At 39.6% G+C, this 20,074-nt stretch overlaps 1 protein-coding gene across 1 annotated transcript in view; it reads left to right on the forward strand.

The window, feature by feature from the left end:
- Positions 1 to 20,074, forward strand: part of wdr33 (WD repeat domain 33) — a 158,762-nt gene that overhangs the window by 91,959 nt on the left and 46,729 nt on the right. The window contains exons 8-11 of the mRNA XM_063046180.1: positions 8,079 to 8,205; positions 9,847 to 10,001; positions 15,288 to 15,366; positions 15,672 to 15,782. Coding sequence (XP_062902250.1) covers positions 8,079 to 8,205; positions 9,847 to 10,001; positions 15,288 to 15,366; positions 15,672 to 15,782 — 472 coding nt within the window. The remainder of the gene's footprint in view (positions 1 to 8,078; positions 8,206 to 9,846; positions 10,002 to 15,287; positions 15,367 to 15,671; positions 15,783 to 20,074) is intronic.

Below are 20,074 nucleotides of genomic sequence, written 5' to 3' on the forward strand. Positions count from 1 at the left end.
GATATACAAAATTGAGGGATATAGATTGGGTAAGTGCAAGCCAGCTTTTTCCACTGAGTAGGGTGAGACTGCAACTAGAGGTCATGAGTTAAGGGTAAAAGGTGAAGTATTTGGGGAACATCTCCACTGAGAGGGTGGTGTGACTGTGGAATGAGTTGCCAACGGAAGTGGTGGATACAATTTTAATTACAACAACTAAGAAAAGTTTGGATAGGTACGTGAATGGGAGGGTTTATGGTGGGCTGTGGTCCAGGAATGGCTCAGTAACGCCAGGTAGAATATCATTTTGGCATGTCTCATTGGGCCAAAGGGCCTGTTTCTGTGCTGTAGTACTCTGACTCTTCCTTCCCTCAACTGCCTAGCATTCAGATCCGATGACATATGTGCTGTTTGTACAGCCATCTTTTTTGGTACCTCGCTCTTCAATTTTTGCATTTTCATTATCGCAATAATTTCCCTTGACTTTGGCTTTGACAACTGTATCTACAGTAGTAGAAATGGCATATACTCATTTAGTACATCTACCGTGATCTTTAAGTTAAACCACAGATTTGATTTTTGGTCCTTAACTGTCTATCCCTCCCGTTACCTCTCAGTTACTACTTATACACATAACAAAAAAAATTAAATCCCATTTTACATTAACTATCAGTCTATTCTGTGTCAATCTTTAATACTTTTTATTTCCTTTTTCATTTTTACTTAGAACTTCTTGTACTGGTTCTTAGCTATTCATCAATATGAAATCTATCATATTTTCTATAATCTCTTCCATTATCTAGAAAACTTTGTGTCTGGCTCCTGTGGGAACTTAGCCAAACTGTTTCCTCTTTAAAGGGTACCCATTGCTCATTTGGGTTTGCTTATCAATCTTTGTTGCCATTTTACCCCAGCCAGATAGCTAAAGCTGGCTTTCACTAATTAAGTATTTTTATTCTAGATTGCACTAACCTTTTCTCTAGTTAATCTAAACATTGTGAAAAAAGCATTTTGTCTGAATGTTCCCCTTCTGACATTTGTAATACTTGAATTGCCTTATTCCCAAAAAACAGAGATTGAGGATAACCTTTTTTCATTGGGCTGGGAACATCAAAAAAAATTGAGTAAGTTTTCTGGAATATGGAATCAATTTTTCACTTTGCAACATTATTACCCAGATCTACATAACTCCAATATCACCACCTCAAAATTCTTGCACCCATCTATCTTGAAAATGAGGTCCAGACTGTAAACCTGAGGGACAGAATTTCAGTTTGTTTTGTTTTGACAAGTTAAAGCATTCCTAGGTGCTGTTACACAGTGGTCAACCCCATCATGGATACACAATTGCAGCTTTTGTATTGTTGCCAGTAACACTTCCTTTTATCCATGGGAATTCTGTTTCCCTAGCCATTACAAATAATTTTGTAGTGTAATGCAGTACTCATACCATTCTCTTTTGTGCACAGGGTTTCTTGTTCGGAAATGTTTAGTAACCACACAAAACTTTGGAGAAGTTCAGGTCAGAATTTATGGAGTGATGAGCAGTCAATATTTCAGGTTAAGACCTTTCATCTGGACTGAGCTAGTTGCCTTTTTTCCTATGACAGTTTTCTGTTATCAGAACATTTCATTGTAACCATTAATGCCTGTACCTCATCTATTTGAATGCACTATAAGGTTGACATGGACATTCTTTCTAAATTAGATTCTCCCTAATATCATGCAACTATCACTAATACATCTTGTTTTTCCTTTTTAGTGCTCCAATGCTTCCCTCACCCTGCCAAATTGATTAAAACCTTGCCCATTGCATTTATTTGAAGTACTCGCCCCAGGTATTTGGAGACACAACCAGTCTGGCTTTTATAGAATGTTTAAAGAAAAGCTGGAGAAGTTTCAAAAGCATTATTGGCTTGTTTTACAAGGGAAGGCTATCAAGAGTGAATGAGGAAAACTGGAACAGCGATTGTTACTTTTGTATCTGCGAGCTTTCTATATAGTAGTAGTTTCATTTCAAACACAATTGGCCACACATCCAGAGCGTGTATAAGTAGCAAGTGATGAATCAAACAGAAAAGAGAAGTAACAATTGTTGTAACTGAGGGAAACAGAACATGGCAATTGCTGGAAAATGCAAACGATCGAGAATGTTAGAAATATTCAGCAGGGCAGACAGCATCTGTGTAGAGAGGGGTGCCACCAGTGGCGTAACAGTTAGCACGACGCTATGACAGCTTGGAGCTTGGAATTCAGTTCTGGTGTTGTCCTGTAAGGAGTTGGTACTGTACGTCCTCGCCATGAATACGTAGTTTTCCACCAGGTGCTGTGGTTTCCACCCACATTCCAAAGCCGTATTGGTTAATGGGTTAATTAGTCATTGTAAATTGTTAATGCCAGCAGGCCCGGACCTCTCCAGACCATGATTCCTGCTGACCTCAACGGCTCTTAACAATCCAGGGCATATTCTAAACCCGGACTCCACCGTTACCAATGTGGGTTCTCGCAACCTCGGGCACCACCAAAGTGCTGATTGAGCCTATTCCGATGTGTCTGTCCGTGATCTCCTCCACTAAGGAGTTCGGCCTGAAATGTCGACTGTACTTTTTCCTGTGGATGCTGCCTGGCCTGCTGAGTTCCTCCAGCATCTTGTGTGTGGTGCTTGGATTTCCAACATCTGCAGATTTTCTCTTGATTGTAAATTGTCCTGTGATTAGGCTGGGTTAAATGGGTGGGTTGCTGCGGTGTGGCTCATTGGGCTGGAAGGGCCTGTTCCGCAGTGCGTCTCTAAATAAAATAAAATAATTATTGAAATAACACTGCAACTTGATGACCTCAGAATTTGATTAAAATAGAAAATGCTGGAAATTGCTGGTTGGTCAGGCACTATCTGCGGAGAGAGAGGAAGGCTGATCAATGACCCTGCCTTTATTGTTTCCAGATTTTAAGAATCTTCAACCTTTGCTTTTCATTTACGTCAGAATGATACCATTCTGACACAAACTGGAGATTACTTGACATCGGTGACTTCAGTTTTGTGTCCTGAGGGCAGCAATATGGATAGAAGACAAAATGGTGTTTCTTGAGTTCACATTGAACCTCATTGGAAAAGCCGTGGACAGAATCAGAGTTTTAGTGGAGAATTAAAGTGACATGGGACTAGAGACTCAGGGTCCCTTTACAGATTGAACAGAAATGCTCTGCAAAACCATTACCCAATTGGTGTTTGGAGGGGTGCATATAGTGAGCACTAAATGTAGATTGGAAGAAGTACAAGTAAACTGTTGCTTCACCTGTGAGGCATACTTGGGTTTCCAAAAGCTAGAAAAAAAGAGGTGATGTGCTTTGTAGTCGCAGGCTGCCATATTAAGGGAAGTGGTAGTGAATCGGACAGTTATAGAGAGGCTTGTCCATTTGGAACTCTGGGAGAGTAAGAAAAAGCTTGTCTGGTGTTGGTATCTCATTAAAGATGGTAGAAATTATGAGGGTGATTTTTTTTTGGATATGGAACCTGGAGGTGTGGAATGCGAGGACAATGAAAGCCCTATCGCAGATGTGGATGGGTTCAAGTTTGGTTGAGAGTAAGGTTAACTGTAATGGAAAAGCTATGGTTAAAATAAAGGAAGATATTTAAAATGCACTAATGAGAGAAGTCTCATCAAAACAGGTTGGACAGAGCCAAAGCAAACTGGGAGGAGGTATGATCAAGATATATGTGAAGTCTGTGAATTTGTAATGGATTTTTGTAACTCACCTATGCCTTGAGATGGTGATAGAGAAGTCTAGAGGAAGGGGAGAATTAAAAAATAAGAAAATTGCCCTTTGGTAACATTCTTGGTGCTCTATAATTGTGTAGTTTTTGTATGTGAATAAATAAATCAATACCATCTTTGACTCCATAATCATAGAATTACATCATAAAATATTTAGTATCACCTAGTCACAGAAAATATCGCTTCTGAAAATGTCTTATCTTGTATTCAGCACATGCTAAAAATAAATCCACATTAACAGAATTAGAAGCTTTAAAATGTACACAAGTTGTTCACATTATCTTCGAACTGTTCCTCGACTCTTCAAAGCCTAACTTAATTTCTTGTTATACTTAGTAGCCTTGCATCATGGATTATTTCAGTCATGTAAAGCCCAGCTAAATCATTAAACCATTGGGGATTGTAGAATGTTTAAACTTGGGGAAAAGTGTAAAATTGCTTACAACATGAACCAAGTATGCGATAACATAGAGCCTTTCTAAGTAGCGTTGCAAGTCCTGGATGTCGCTGCCATCACTCTGCACTTTTGCACTTTGGTTGTTTATCCATTTGCCATGTGTCATTGTACAGAATTAGCTCCATAAATTCTATCCTGTGATATTCTTTCTTCCATTCCTTATCAAAAACAGTATTAAGGTAAAGTATGCTATGAATTAAATGATCCATATTTGCACTAAATCATGAATAAATGTTTAGTTTGTAAATTTTGTTCTAACAACAGCAGTTGTAAATTTTGGAAAGCAGTTCATAACAGTGTAGCTGATTCTGAAGTAGAAAGTACCAGGTTCAAGTCCATCAACAGGAATTTAATCAAATTTCTTTGACCAAATCACAGGCACAACCCTCCCCACCATTGAGAACATCTTCAAGAGGCGGTGCCTCGAGAAAGCATCAATGCAGTATTGAGGGAGTGCTTAACTTTGGGGATGCCACCTTTCAGATGAGATGTTATTACCGAGGCTCTCAAGTGGATAGCAAAGGTTCTTTACTAAAAGAAGAGCTGGATGAATTTTGATCAACTTGGATAAATTGGACATCAAAAAGATTTTGAGTTGTTGGAGAGGAAAGTGCAATTTTGGAGCAAAGTTTTAGTATGTGATTAAAGAATCAGATTTATTATCACTGACATATGATATAAAATGCATTGTTTTGAAGCAGGCATACAGTGTGAGACATACAAATCTATAAATTACTCAAATAATATTAGAATAAAAGTGCAGAAAATAGTGCAATAATGAGGTAGTGTCCATGGATTTCACCTGCAAGCCACTTTACTGAAATCGAGCGTTTGCATTTTTTGTTGTTTTACTTCCAACTTTATATAACCAATGGGTTAGATGAGTTAGAACTTTGTGCATTCTGATTTCTAAGTGAATTTGGTGAATAACTCTGTTACCTAATTCCTGTGAGTTTAGTGAACTCATTTGGATGTTTGTGATATGGTTATACAGTTGCAAGAAAAAAATCGTGACCCTTTGCGATTACCTGCTTTTCTGCATTAATTGCTCATAAAATGTGGTCTGATATTTAAGCCACAATAATAGACAAACTCAATCTGCCTAAGCTAATTGCACACAAGCAATTGTACTTCTAGTCAATACTGAGTACATCATTTAAAGTATCGCAGTCTAGGTTCAAAAAAGTATGTGAACCTCTGGGGTAATGCTGTCTATAAAAGATATTTGGAGTGTGTATTCCAATCAATGAGATGAGATTGGAGGTGTGAGTTGTAAAGGTCCCCTGCCCTTTTTAAAAAGCCACAAAGTCAGGTTACTGACAGACTGTGCTCTTCTAAAGAAAGATCTGTTTATTTGCACCATGCCTTGATCAGAATAATTTTCTGAGAATGTTAGAAGAATTGTAGAGATGCATAAAGCTGGAAAAAGCTACAAAAACATTTCTAAAGATCTGAGTGTTCATCAGTCCACAGAAAGAGAAATTGCCTACAGATGAAAGAAATTCAATACTTCTGCTATTCTCCCTAGGAGTGGGTGTCCTGCACAACATACAATGCTGAAGGAGGTGAAGTAGAACCCCAGGGTAACAGCAAAAGACCTGCAGGAATTTCTAGAACTTACTGAAGTCTCTATTTATGTGTCCACTAAAAGAAAAGCACTGAATAAGAATGGTGTTCCTGAAAGAACACCATGGAGGAAACCACTGCTCTCCAAAAAAAACATTGCTGCAAGTCTCAAGTTTGCAAAAGATCACGTGGATGTTCTACAATGCTTCTGGGACTATGTTCTGTGGACAGCTGAAACAGAAGTTTAGTTTTTTGGCAGAAATGCACATTGTTATGTTAGGAAGAGAAAAGGGTACTACACACCAACACCAAAACCTCATCCCAGCTGTGAAGTATGGTGGAAGGAGCATCATGGTTTGGGGCTGCTTTGCTGCTTCAGGGCCTGAAGCTTGCAATCGTTGAGGGAACAATGAATTCAAAATCGTATCAAGGCATTTTACAGGAGACTGTCAGGGTAGCAGCCATCACCTGAAGCTGGATGATAGAAGTGGGATGATACAACAAGGTAATGATCTGAAACACCAGAGTAAATCTATCCATATTATCATTTGGCCTTAGCAGTCACATACTTACAGAAACTGATTGCAATGTTTCAACGGTAAACCCGACCGTCTTTGGGTTTACAGTTGAAACGTTGCAATCGGTATCTATAAGTGTGTGACTGTTATGGCCAAAGGATGGTATGGATAGATTTCATAACAGTCACAAAGCTTCCATAGTCACAAGAGTAAATCAACAGAATGCTTTAAAAAGAAGAAAATCTGTGTTTTGGAATGGCCAAGTCAGAGTCCAGACCTTAACCTAATTGAGATGTTGTGGCATGTCCTGAAGAGGGCTGTTCATGCAAGGTATCCCAGAAGTATTGATGAACTGCTTGAATAGCGTAAAATTCTTCCTCACCGTTGTGCAATTCTGATGAGAAACTACAGGAAATGTTTGGTGGAGATTATTGCTGCTAATGGAAGTTATACCAGTTATTAAATACAAGGACTCGCATACTTTTCCTAGCATGGATTGTGAATGATTCAACAATGTGTTAAATAAAGACATGAAAAGTACAATTGTTTGTGTGTTAGTGTAGGCGGTTTGTGTTTGTCCATTATTGTGACTTAGATGAAGATCAGAACACAGTTTATGAGTAATTAATGCAGTAAAGCAAAAGATTCTCAAACTTTACTTTGCAACTGGAGATGAAAGAGGGGTTACTTTCTAAACCAGGTTACCATGTCTTTGCTTTGCTGTGGTTTAATTTGCTGTATATGACTGGAGAGGAAGGGTAATGTTACTTGCAGAGCTTAGTAGAAAGATGGACTGCAGTGTGTTGTGCCTTAGTTGAACACATTGTTTATGCAGTTGGGCTGGCCATTGCTGGGATTAAAGCATGTTTCAGAAGTACAAAGGATGAGTTTTTTGTGTCGGGTTAATAAGACAATTACTCTATGGTCACAGGAGGTGAAGCCAAATTGATCTTCTGCTGCTGTAGCCCATCCACTTGAAGGTTTGATGTGTTGTGCATTCAGCGATGCTTGACTGCACATCACTGTTGTAACGGATGATTATTTGAGTTACTGTTGCCTAGTGGTAGCTTGAACCAGTGTGGCCATTCTGCTCTGACCTCTCATTAATAAGGCATTTTTGCTCACTGGATGATATTTCTTTTTCACACCATTCTCTATAAACTCTGGTGACTTGTGCGTGAAAATCCCAGGAGATCAGCAGTTTTAGAAGTACTCAAACTGCCCTGTCTGGCACCAATAATCATTGCACAGTTAAGGTCACTTAGGTCACATTTATTCCTCATTCTGATATTTGGACTGAATAACTAAACCTTTTGACTGTTCTCCATGCTTTTATTCATTGAGTTGCTGCCACATGATTGGCTGATTAGATACTTCTATTACAAGTGTACCTAATAAAGTGGCCACTTGAGTGTAAGTGCCAAACTTATTTATTTATTGGTTGATTGAGATACAACGTGGAATAGACCATTCTGGCACTTTGAGCCACACCGCCCACCAATCCCCGATTTAATCCTAGCCGAATCACGGAGCAATTTATAATAATCAACTTACCGACCGATGGAAACCCATGTGGTCACGGGAAGAACGGACATGCTGTTTTCAGGCACAGCAGGAAATGAACCCGGGTGCCTGTACTGTAAAACAATGTACTAACCACCACACGCCACTGTGCCTCCCCTTTTCTGATCATGTGGATGGATTGACTGAGTTCCAAGTGCAGTTTAATGAGAAGATTGTAAAGTAGTTTGAGTAATACTTGTAATGTATTTGTGCTCTCACTAGGACATGGTGCTGATGTGAAGTGTGTAGACTGGCATCCCACCAAGGGATTGGTTGTATCTGGAAGTAAAGACAGTCAACAGCCAATCAAATTCTGGGATCCTAAGAACGGTCAAAGTCTTGCAACACTGTAAGTCATGATGGTTTCAATGCAAATGCTGTTCACAATGTATTGCTGTCTAGGCCACTAATGGGATTAACTCAGCTAGAAGTCTAGCAGGGAGGAAGTATTTTCATTGAAGTTAAAGAGGAATTTCAAGCTTTTAATTTCCTGGAGCTTCCGCCAGCAAAATTTGAGACACAAATGAAGGAAAATACTGATTCTGTTTAATGGATTCTGCATTGTTAAGCTCTGGCCTATTATGGTCCAGAGAGCAAAGCCATAGTTTAGTTCTATTGCGGTGGACTAGAGTTACAGTAATTCTCAGTTGAAGAAGAAAGTTTAAAATAAGTCATGATTTAGATTCTGATCACAGTTGAGGCATGTTATTAGTCACTCATACAATTTCTTCCTGGGGTGCCAGTATAAGGAGTATTCCAAATTAGGAACATTTGCTATTATTTTTGGCCTTTACTGTGGTATTAATTGCTGCAGGAACTGGGAGTAACATATGGTACCTGTTGTGCAGTCAGGTCCAGGTTTGAAGCATAAAGAGAGATCAGAGCTCTGGGAACTGTCAGCTAAGAATAGAGGGCTGAGGCTCTGTAGGCAATCGTGTGTCTGAGACAAAGAGCAGCAGACACTGCAGATTTTGTTACATCTTTTATAGGAAATTAACTGCTGACCATGAAAAAGGGTGTATACCAAAGAATGCAGTGGATTTGTAATTTGAATTGGAGGATTGTGGGCAGGTAGTACAATCCCTGGGATAGTAATATGCAGCTTGACACACTATGTGTATTCGTGGCTGTGGGTAAAAGTACACGATACTGGGAAAAGAATTTTGTGTTGTATGAAGTAGTTGTGCAGATAATTGCAGTACAGGAGTAATGACTTAATAGATGGCAAAGATTAATTTTAAGTAATCTTGCAGTTTTCAGCACTCAGTTTAAAGGCATCAGACACAAGATTCCCTAGTATGGTATTCACTAGGATAGGGAGAGAGTTAAGGTGCTGGACCAGTAAAACATAAACAATAATTGAGGGAGGGGATTTAATAGTAGACTTTGTTTACATTTTAGAATTCCATTAAGTAAGTTGGGAAATTTTGTTTTCTCTTGTGGTTGCAAGCCACAATTTAAAAAACATTGCAGTGAGATTAGATATTAGGCAAAATTTCTGTTTGTTGAAGTTTGGGATGTTTTTACTGATGGTGCATTATTTGGTTGGGACAGAGATACTTGTACCAAACATTTAGATGCTTATAGAAGCCAAGATCATTGCAAGGTTTTTGGATAAAAGTAGGATAGTGAGATTATTTTAGTATTGCTCCTTTAAAAAATGACTTCCTTATGTGCTGTACCTCCACCGTATGGACGAAGATTGCTGCATTGTTAGAAAAACCTAAACTGGTTCACTATCCTCCGGGAACAAATCTTAATATTTTTACCCAGTCCAACCCTGGAAATATAGTTGATTCCTAACTACCACCCTAGAGATGGGCAAAATCCAGTCCTGCCTCTGATTTCCACAATCCATAAATGGAAAAAAATGTTGACATTTGTACCATTGAACTGTTTGAAATAATGATTAAATTCATTGTGCTTTGCAGTGTTAGATCTGTAATTGTGTTTATGTAGTTCATACTCTGATTATGATGTTTCTTCCCAGTCATGCTCACAAGAACACAGTCATGGAAGTTAAATGGAATCAGAATGGTAACTGGCTTCTCACAGCATCGCGTGATCACCTCTGTAAAATGTTTGACATTCGGAACTTGAAGGAGGAGCTTCAAGTCTTCCGAGGACACAAAAAGGAAGCTACAGGTCAGTAATAGTTGTCTTTACCAAATCTGTGGACATTAGGAGCACAGACTTCCAGAGTCAGACAAAATCCTAAACTCTCATAATATGTGTGCTGAACATAATGCCTAATCTAAATTTCTTCTGCATTTGCATAACCCATATCCCTCTATTCCCTGTATTATATTCATTCATATGCCTATCTCCCTTAAGCTTTCTACTGAGTTGATGAGAGACCCACACATGGTGTTTCATAGAACAGAATGTGCTCATTAAACCCAATCAGGTATAACGATTGTCTACGGTTGGAATGTATATGACCATATGTAAGATATTTGGCAAAGTCCCTTGGAAGAGATTGGCACTACTGTAAATCTCATGCGATGGAAAACACTTTGTTAATGTGGCAAAGAAACAGGTTGAGCATCAGGAAGTAGGGACTAAGGATGGTGGCTAGGTACTGCTTGTGGTAGGAGGATAATGGTGTCCTGTAAGGTGATGGAAACATCAAGTTACAAGGAGTTATTAAACAAATAGGAAGAACAGTGGGAATTGGAAGGCAAAAGTGATATCAACACTGAGCCTAAATTTTCAAAATGGGGAGATGCTATAAATATTGTAGGCTCAATGTGATGTATGAATATGTGTTTTTACATCATAAGGAATGAAATGAAATTTTACTAGAAACTGAAGGTGGTGGAATTTGGAGCTCTCTTTGCTGCATGTATACTCTACATCAGCATGTTTATCCAAATTTGTGTTTCTCTCATAGCTTTCACAGGATTTTATTTTTATTTACTAGTTCACTTGAATGTGAATGGAGCTGTATCCTAGGCCAAACTGGATAAAGATGTCCTGTTTCCTTCCCAGATGGCTTTTGGAACAGTCCTGTAGTTTCAAAGTTACCATTAATGAAGCACACCTTAGTAGGATTCAAGCTTGTGTCTCCAATGATGAAAATTCATGGATATTAGTCTAATAAATCAGACATTATTCTGCCATGCCTTGTCAGTGAAGACCTGTGTTACGTACCCCGTAACTGGGCTGCCAAACCAGCAGAAATGGATCACTCAGTTGGAGTCTGGAGTACTAGAACTAAGAAAGTTTTATTAAAGAAACAAGCAACACAGTAATCGAAAGGATAATAAATGCAACAGTTCAACATTGATAACCACACATGTGCACAGAATTAAGATAACAGCATCAATCAAGCTCTATCGTTGTCTAGGGGTAAATGACCAAATTTCAAAGTGACTCAAAGTTCAGTCTAGTTTAGTAGTTCAGTTCGCAGTAATCGTTGCCATGGCGATGGACAACGTGCGGGGAGAGAGAGAGAGAAAACAGGAACAACTATTCATACACAGCTTCACTCACAGACCGACGAGATGGCTCACAAGCAACTTTTGGGCGGGTCCTTGGTGATGTCACCTGAGGTCACCGACTGTGACCCCTCCTCCAGATGCGGTCGATCCTCTGCAGTGAACCCGGCACCCAGGCAAGGGCGGACACACACCGGGTTCCCGCTGATCGTACCTTTCCACCCCGGGCGTTGTCTGGTACTTCTCACCGACTCGTGAGAGGCGTACCGCTTCCAGGGTCTCGTTACCTCGGGTGTCGTGTGTGTCTGCTGCCTTAGTGAACCTGTCCCTTTTTATCCCCCTGCTGGGGTATCGCCTGTCCATCACTTCAAACAGTTCAAGGTTCAAAGGGGGGAGCCGCTCCAGACAGCTCTCTCTCCCCCGTCCCTTCATTACACATCTCCAGACGCTGCTCCATTGTTCCTTATCTCTCCTTCCCCTGAGGGCAGGTGGCAGACCACTTGCTGATGTCACTGATGCTAACCCAGGCCAGCAAACATCTTAATTTTATGTGTATTCTCGTCACACCTGTTTTAAATTTTATTTTTTCCCTGAGTTTCAACAATACCACAGAACCCAACGTATTGATATTGAGGTTGGGAGCAAATTTTGTGTCCAGTTTGGAGTGTTGAATCCATTTTGTCTTCTATTGGTGTCTTGGTTGGTCTTTTTTTCATTTGTTTTATTTGTCCACAGCTATCAAACTCAACAGTTTGAATGGAAGAAAATTATCTGCCCTTGATACTATGTTAAAGGAGACTAAGTTCCATCTCGTCACATAGAGGATTAAGTAGTGACAAATACTTGCTTCAGTGTTTCAAATAAAAGCATTCCATGCTAATCAACCCTATAGAGTCAACCAGGACTAGGAGTGGGAGGGGTGGGGTGTGGTAGCTTCTTCCTGTTTTTCTGAACAGTACAGCTTAATGATTTTAATGTTACAGTGAAATAAACCAACACAAAAATAACTGTATCACTGCAGTTAGTTGGGTATCCCCTTTTAATTTTTTAAGTTCTTGCAAGAAATCCCCAAGGTCCAGCTTGTCATTACATGCAACAGAGTAACCTGTATGTTAAGAATAGTCTTGTTTTAATTTGTTGTTTATCAACAATATGCAGAGTGAAAAATAAGTACAGTCCTCAGTTAATTTGTAAAGACTAATTCTGTAAATTTTCACACTAGATTTGAATCTTCCTCCGGTATCTGCAGTGTAAGAATTACTATCTGAAATTTCTCTTGGTAAATGGGCCCTGTGCTCAGGAAAGGGATAGATAGGAAAAATTTCCGGGGCACTGGAATTTATGACAAGGTTACTATAGTATTCGTAAACACCTATCCGCTTGAATACATTGTATCAGAAAGGTTGATGATAATGATGGAAACTAATACGTGATCTGACCATTATGTTCAAGTTAAAGCTAATGCGTTTACTTACAGATGCTTACATTTGCAGATGCTGGAAGAAAATTCATATTTATTGTTGTAGTGTACTGAGGATTGTACTTATTTTTCATTCTGCATATTGTTGGTAAATATAATACAAAAATACTCAAGGTCACCCTGAGTTACTTGCAATTCACAGTAAAACAAAATGGAAATCTGAAAGAAAATGCAGGTCAGCAATAAGGTCAATGGCCTGAAATGTTAACTTTTGTTTCTTTTTCCATAAATATACCTGCTTAGTATTTCTAGGCTGTCTTTATTACGAATGGTGTTAATATGGAAGAAGATAATTAAAGGTAAAAACAGACATTAAATATGAGCTTCTCTTCGAAACATATTTGTAACTTCATTGATAGCATCCATCTGTCTTGAAGGACAATGGGGGTGAGCTATGGGTCAGTCCAGTGTCGAGTTGACCTCTCCGGGGTACAAGCCTGAGCAGAAGGAATGAAGATCCTGGTATGCCCAGTTGTCAAGTTCCCCTTCTTGGCCTCAGATGTGTAGTCCAAAGGAAAGCGAAGCAATACGTTTGGCACCAGCTTGGCTGCAGGAGCTGCCTGAAGGATGTTCAGTAATGTCCAGCCGTCTTAGGAGCTCCACTCTTGATTTTCTGTCCAGGTTTACTCCCGTAGCCTTTGACGCTCCTGAGACTGCCCATAAGACAGGGGGACTACTTACCCTAGTCAGGGATCTGGTTCACGCAATGGTAGACCTCTGTTCTACATGTGCAGACGACAGACCACTTCCACCCATCCTCTGTAGTTCAGCCTGAGTCCAAAAGGAGTTCAGTTTCTGTGTGTCGCCAGCGAGGAGAAGCTACATGAAGCTTGCTGTTGGAGAGATTGTGTACTGGCAGGGAGAGACTTGCGTTTCAGCTCTTCGCAAGACTGCTAGCCAGCGATGGAAGCTGTGAGCGAGAGCTACAAACACTACCCACAGTACTACCACTACCAAACTAGATGTGTCACAACAACCATTGTGACACCATTGGTCATGCAATTAATCCATGCAATTTGATTTTCTTGATTGATATCACCCTATTTTATTTCAGAGGAAATTGAGCAAAAATGAAACAGTTTTCATGCTTTAACATTACTTTCCTGTTAAGTATTAGCATTGATCCAATTTATATTTTAACAAATTATTAGGATGAATTTGTTTTTCTCAGTTTTAAGGCTTGCATTTTAAAGAGCAAATGCCATACCAAAAAGCAACATAATATTTATAATTTTTTTATTGGCTGTTGTGCAGTGAAATAAACTGCTTATTTTATACACTGATTTGATTTAAAAAAATTTGAAAATAATGTTGTCCAGAAGTTTCTTCAGAAATCCGAAATGAGGTGAAAACTTACGGTTACAGCTGTTTTGTTACATGTTCGTCATAGTACAGGTCAGACAGGGTCAGCCTGTACCTGCAAGCAAGGCTGAAAAGTAACAAGAAAGTTGTGAGCAGTGACTGATTCACACTTCAGCTTTGCAGACAAATAAACTACAGAAGTACAGTCAGTGTCACTTTATTAAGTACTCCCTTTACCTGACAAAGTGGCCACTAAGTGTATGTTCGTGATACTCTGCTGCTGTAGGTTCAACGCGTTATACATTCAGAGATGCTTTTCTGCACGCCACTTGTAACACATGGTTATTTGAGTTTCTGTCATCTTCCTGTCAGTTTGAATCAGTCTAGCCATCCTCCTTTGACTTTTTTCATTAACAGTGTGTTTTTGACCACAAAACTGTCACTCTCTGGATATTTTTTTGTTTTTCACAGTATTCTCTGTAAATTCTAGAGACTGTTGTGTGTGAAAATCCCAGTAGTTTCTGAGATGCTCAAACCACCCTATCTGACACCAATAATCATTCCACGGTCAGAGTCAGTTAGATCACATTTCTTCCTCATTCTGATGTTTGGTGTGAACAACAGCTGAACCTTTTGACCATGTCTGTATGTGTTTATGTATTGAGTTGCTGCCTTGTGAATGGTTGATTAGATATTTGCATTAACAAGCAGGTGTTGAGGTGTACCTGATGAAGTGGCCACTGAGAGTATATATTCTGTAGATGCTGGAAAACTTGAGCAACACCCTCAAAATGTTGGAGGAACTCAGCAAGCCTCATAGCATCTGTGGAGGGAATCTGGGTTTCGGGCTTAGGCCCTTCATTATGACTGGAAAGGAAGGGAGAAGAAGCCCGACTTGTTGATTTCCTCCAGCAATTTGTGTCTGCTGCTACAGAAATACAGTACAAGATACTAAAAGGTTAAAGACAAATGGGTGATTGTACAAATATAAAGAAGCAAAAACTACTCGGAAAAACATAAAAACAACAATTTGGCCCCTAATCCAACATAAATTTAAAAAGAGTTTTTTTTTATCACATTTACTTGTCTTTTTACAGAAAAGAGAGTAAAAATTTCCCTAAAAGTCTCATAGTATAATTAACAGAAACATATTGTAAGGTGATTTAACCCTGTATCCTCTTTTAATTCCTGACTTCTGTTTGCTTATAGCTGTGGCTTGGCATCCAGTGCATGAGGGGTTGTTTGCCAGTGGGGGATCTGATGGCTCTTTGCTCTTCTGGCATGTTGGGTAAGTAAAATTCAAAATAATATTCAGAATAAATGTCCTCTGCTCTTTTTCTGCCCTTTTGACTTGTTCAGTTAAAAGTAGGCCCATATATAATTTTTCTAGCCTGCATCTGAATACACTGTAATCAATACCACACAAACCCACGAGAAAACAAGTTCTGCTCTCATGGCCAATATCTCTTTAGTATCTCTTCAGTCCATATTTGCAAAACTTGATGACGACCTGTATTTTTATGCTGTTCTGGTTAATGTTCCACATTGTACCTTAACTGATCAGATTTTGTTAATGGATTTATTTGATTACAGTGTGGAGAAGGAGGTTGGAGGAATGGAGATGGCTCATGAAGGGATGATCTGGAGCCTGGCCTGGCACCCACTTGGACACATACTTTGTTCAGGATCCAATGACCACACCAGGTATACTTCAACTGAAAATAAATAAGAGGACCTCATGATCTTCACGGATACGTCATGCATAGAAATTTACAGTCAGGAAGGAGGACTATACTGGCCAAAGTGAGAGTTATTCAGATTGATTCCACTTCCTCGTTCTCAATCTTTAGACTGGGGGTTGCAACACTTCAGGTGGTTTCTGAATACAGCAAATGTTTCTGCCACCACACGTTTCAGTTCTTGAGTTCCAGGCTACAACCACAATTTGTAATGTTCCTTCAGTCTTTCTTCAACATATCAAGGCTACACTTAGTGGCCACTTTATTAGTACCTCCTGTACCTAATAAAGTGGCCACTGCGTGTATATTCATGGTCTTCTGCTGCAGTAGCCTGTCCATTTCAAGGGTCAATGTGTTAGGCATTCAGAGATATTCCTCTGCACACCACTGTTGTGATAGATGGTTGAGTTATTGTCGCTTTCCTATGAGCTTGAACCAGTTTGGCCATTCTCCTTTGACCTCTCATTAACAAGAACTGCCACTCACTGAATGTTTTTTGCACCATTCCCTGTAAACTCTACAGACTGTTATGCGTGAAAAATGTAGGAGATCAGCAGTATCTGAGATACTCAAACCACCATGTTTGGCATCAACAATCATTCCACAGTCCAAGACATTTAGATCACATTTCTTCTCCATTCTAATGTTTGGCCTGAACCTCTTGACAATGTCTCCGTATTCTTGTGTATTCAGTTGTTGCCATATGATTGGCTGATTAGATATTTGGTGCAGAGCAGGTGTACAGATGTCCCTAATAAAGTGGTCTCTGGGTGAATGTTACCAGATTATGCTATTGGAAATAGGTCATTTTGTTTGGCATACTGAGGTCTTCAGTCTTGCTTCAGCTTCCCCCAGCCCAGCAAACCAGTGATCTATAACTGAACTACTTTGGCATTATGCGCTGTACTGCCTTTGTATCCTTCCTGTAATCTTATACTGGTAATTGTACTCTAGCTGTGGCACCAGTGGTATTTTATGCAGTTCTGCTGTGGTCAAATTGATTTTCGAATCTTTGTATTGGCTAATAAATGAAAGCTTACCTTAAGCATAATAACAATTGTTTATCTTGCTACTGTAAGTGATTTAATGCATTGCATTCCAAGATTCATCCTTTCATCTGCACATAGGATCCTACCATGTATTCCATATGTCCTTGACTTGCTTTTCTTCCCAAAGGTATTACCTCACCATTCACTCATTCATACAGTGCAGAAACATCCTTCTGTCAATCATGTCCATCCAACATTACTGGATTAAATTTTGTTTTAGGTTTATCACATACCACATAACTGATATCTTCCTGCAGCCTTCTTTACCAACTGTACTGTTTCTACAACCTTGCAACAAACAGCTTTAAAACTCATTTGCTCTTTCCCTTAGCTTGAGCAATATATGGATTCAACTTGTCAATTTCTTTAAGTTCGCATGGGTTGCTCTCCATTTGAACCTTGTAAGACACTTTACTAACATAATATAGACAACAAATACACAAAGCTCAGCAACCTTGTTACTTCATCACATTTATTCATGATCTTCCATTAATAAATTAATGCTGCCATTTAATTAGCCTTTGAGGGCTAATTTATTCCATCCTTTAATAATCTCAATACATTACTAACAGTCTATTAAATATTGTGTAATAAAAAATTTTAAATGCTGAAAAAAAACTCAGCAGATTGAGCAGAGTTAATATTTTAATTGTCCACCCTTAGTTCTTTTTAAATGAAGGATTATCTTTGTGGTTTCTGGTCCTCCAGGAAAATATTAATAAGCACAAAGAATTGGAAAATAGTGCTTCAAGTCTTCCCACTTTTACTCTTCCTGAAGGCTGTCAGAAATCTTTTATAGTTACCAAACTAATATGAAAGTTGGTTGGATTTAATTCACTCCCTTAATTTATTATTGAATAATGCACTTTCTAGAGCCTTGGCTCTGATTATGCAGTCAGTCTGCCTGTCACACCTTCAAAGAATTCAAGCAAATTTGTCAAACATGATTTACCTTTCATAAAAACAGGTTGACTCCACTTCCCTAAATGAATAGTTATTGACTAGTATCTTGTCAACAATACATGCAATAAATACTAACTGGCTTTGAACAGGGGACTCATGTTGGCTATTTTTCAGTCTTCTGGTTCGTTCCTGGAATTTAGGAGATTTTGAATAAATTCAACGAATGGGTCTATTGTGACTACAGCCACTTCCGTAAAGATGCAGGCTACTGAACCCTGGTAATTTGTCTGTCTCTAGCCCTGTAAAAGTTTCTATACTATTTTATCCCTCATGATTTCAAATAACTGGGATGAAATTAGAAAACATAGAAAATAGGTGCAGGAGTAGGCCATTCAGCCCTTCGAGCCTGCACCGCCATTTATTATGATCATGGCTGATCATCCAACTCAGAACCCTGCACCAGCCTTCCCTCCATACCCTCTGATCCCCCTAGCCACAAGGGCCATATCTAACTCCCTCTTAAATATAGCCAATGAACTGTTTCCTGTGGCAGAGAATACCACAGATTCACCACTCTCTGTGTGAAGAAGTTTTTCCTAATCTCAGTCCTAAAAGGCTTCGCCTTTATCCTCAAACTGTGACCCCTCGTTCTGGACTTCCCCAACATCGGGAACGATCTTCCTGCATCTAGCCTGTCCAATCCCTTTAGGATTTTATACGTTTCAGTCAGATCCCCCCTCAATCTTCTAAATTCCAACGAGTACAAGCCCAGTTCATCCAGTCTTTCTTCATATGAAAGAAATATCCCAGGAATCAATCTGGTGAACCTTCTTTGTACTCCCTCTATGGCAAAGATGTCTTTCCTCAGATTAGGGGACCAAAACTGCTCACAATACTCCAGGTGTGGTCTCACCAAGGCCTTGTACAACTGCAGTAGTACCTCCCTGCTCCTGTACTCGAATCCTCTTGCTATAAATGCCAGCATACCATTCGCCTTTTTCACCGCCTGCTGTACCTGCGTGCCCACTTTCAATGACTGGTGTATAGTGACACCCAGGTCTCGTTGCACCTCCCCTTTTCCTAATTGGCCACCATTCAGATAATAATCTGTTTTCCTATTTTTGCCACCAAAGTGGATAACTTCACGTTTATCTACATTAAATTGCATCTGCCATGAATTTGCCCCCTCACCCAACCTATCCAAGTCACCCTGCATCCTCGTAGCATCCTCCTCACAGCTAACACTGCCGCCCAGCTTCGTGTCATCCGCAAACTTGGAGATGCTGTATTTAATTCCCTCATCCAAGTCATTAATAAATATTGTAAACAACTGGGGTCCCAGCACTGAGCCTTGCGGTACCCCACTCATCACTGCCTGCCATTCTGAAAAGGTCCCGTTTATTCCCACTCTTTGCTTCCTGTCTGCTAACCAATTCTCTATCCACATCAATACCTTACCCCCAATACCTTGTGCTTTAAGTTTGCACACTAATCTCCTGTGTGGGACCTTGTCAAAAGCCTTTTGAAAATCCAAATATACCACATCCACTGGTTCTCCCCTATCCACTCTACTACTTACATCCTCAAAAAATTCTGTGAGATTCGTCAGACATGATTTTCCTTTCACAAATCCATGCTGACTTTGTCCGATGATTTCACCGCTTTCCAAATGTGCTGTTATCACATCTTTGATAACTGACTCCAGCAGTTTCTCCACCACCGACGTTAGGCTAACCGGTCTATAATTCCCCGGTTTCTCTCTCCCTCCTTTTTTAAAAAGTAGGGTTACGTTAGCCACCCTCCAATCCTCAGGAACTAGTCCAGAATCTAACGAGTTTTGAAAAATTATCACTAATGCATCCACTATTTCTTGGGCTACTTCCTTAAGCACTCTGGGATGCAGACCATCTGGCCCTGGGGATTTATCTGCCTTTAATCCCTTCAATTTACCCAACACCACTTCCCTACTAACATGTATTTCGCTCAGTACCTCCATCTCACTGGACCCTCTGTCCCCTACTATTACTGGAAGATTATTTATGTCCTCCTTAGTGAAGACAGAACCAAAGTAATTATTCAATTGGTCTGCCATGTCCTTGCTCCCCATAATCAATACATCTGTTTCTGTCTGTAGGGGACCTGCAATTGTCTTTATCAGTCTTTTCCTTTTTACATATCTATAAAAGCTTTTACAGTCAGTTTTTATGTTCCCTGCCAGTTTTCTCTCATAATCTTTTTTCCCCTTCCTAATTAAGCCCTATGTCCTCCTCTGCTGAACTCTGAATTTCTCCCAGTCCTCAGGTGA

The sequence above is a fragment of the Mobula hypostoma genome, chromosome 4, assembly GCF_963921235.1.
Source record: "Mobula hypostoma chromosome 4, sMobHyp1.1, whole genome shotgun sequence".
Taxonomy (NCBI): Eukaryota; Metazoa; Chordata; class Chondrichthyes; order Myliobatiformes; family Myliobatidae; genus Mobula; species Mobula hypostoma.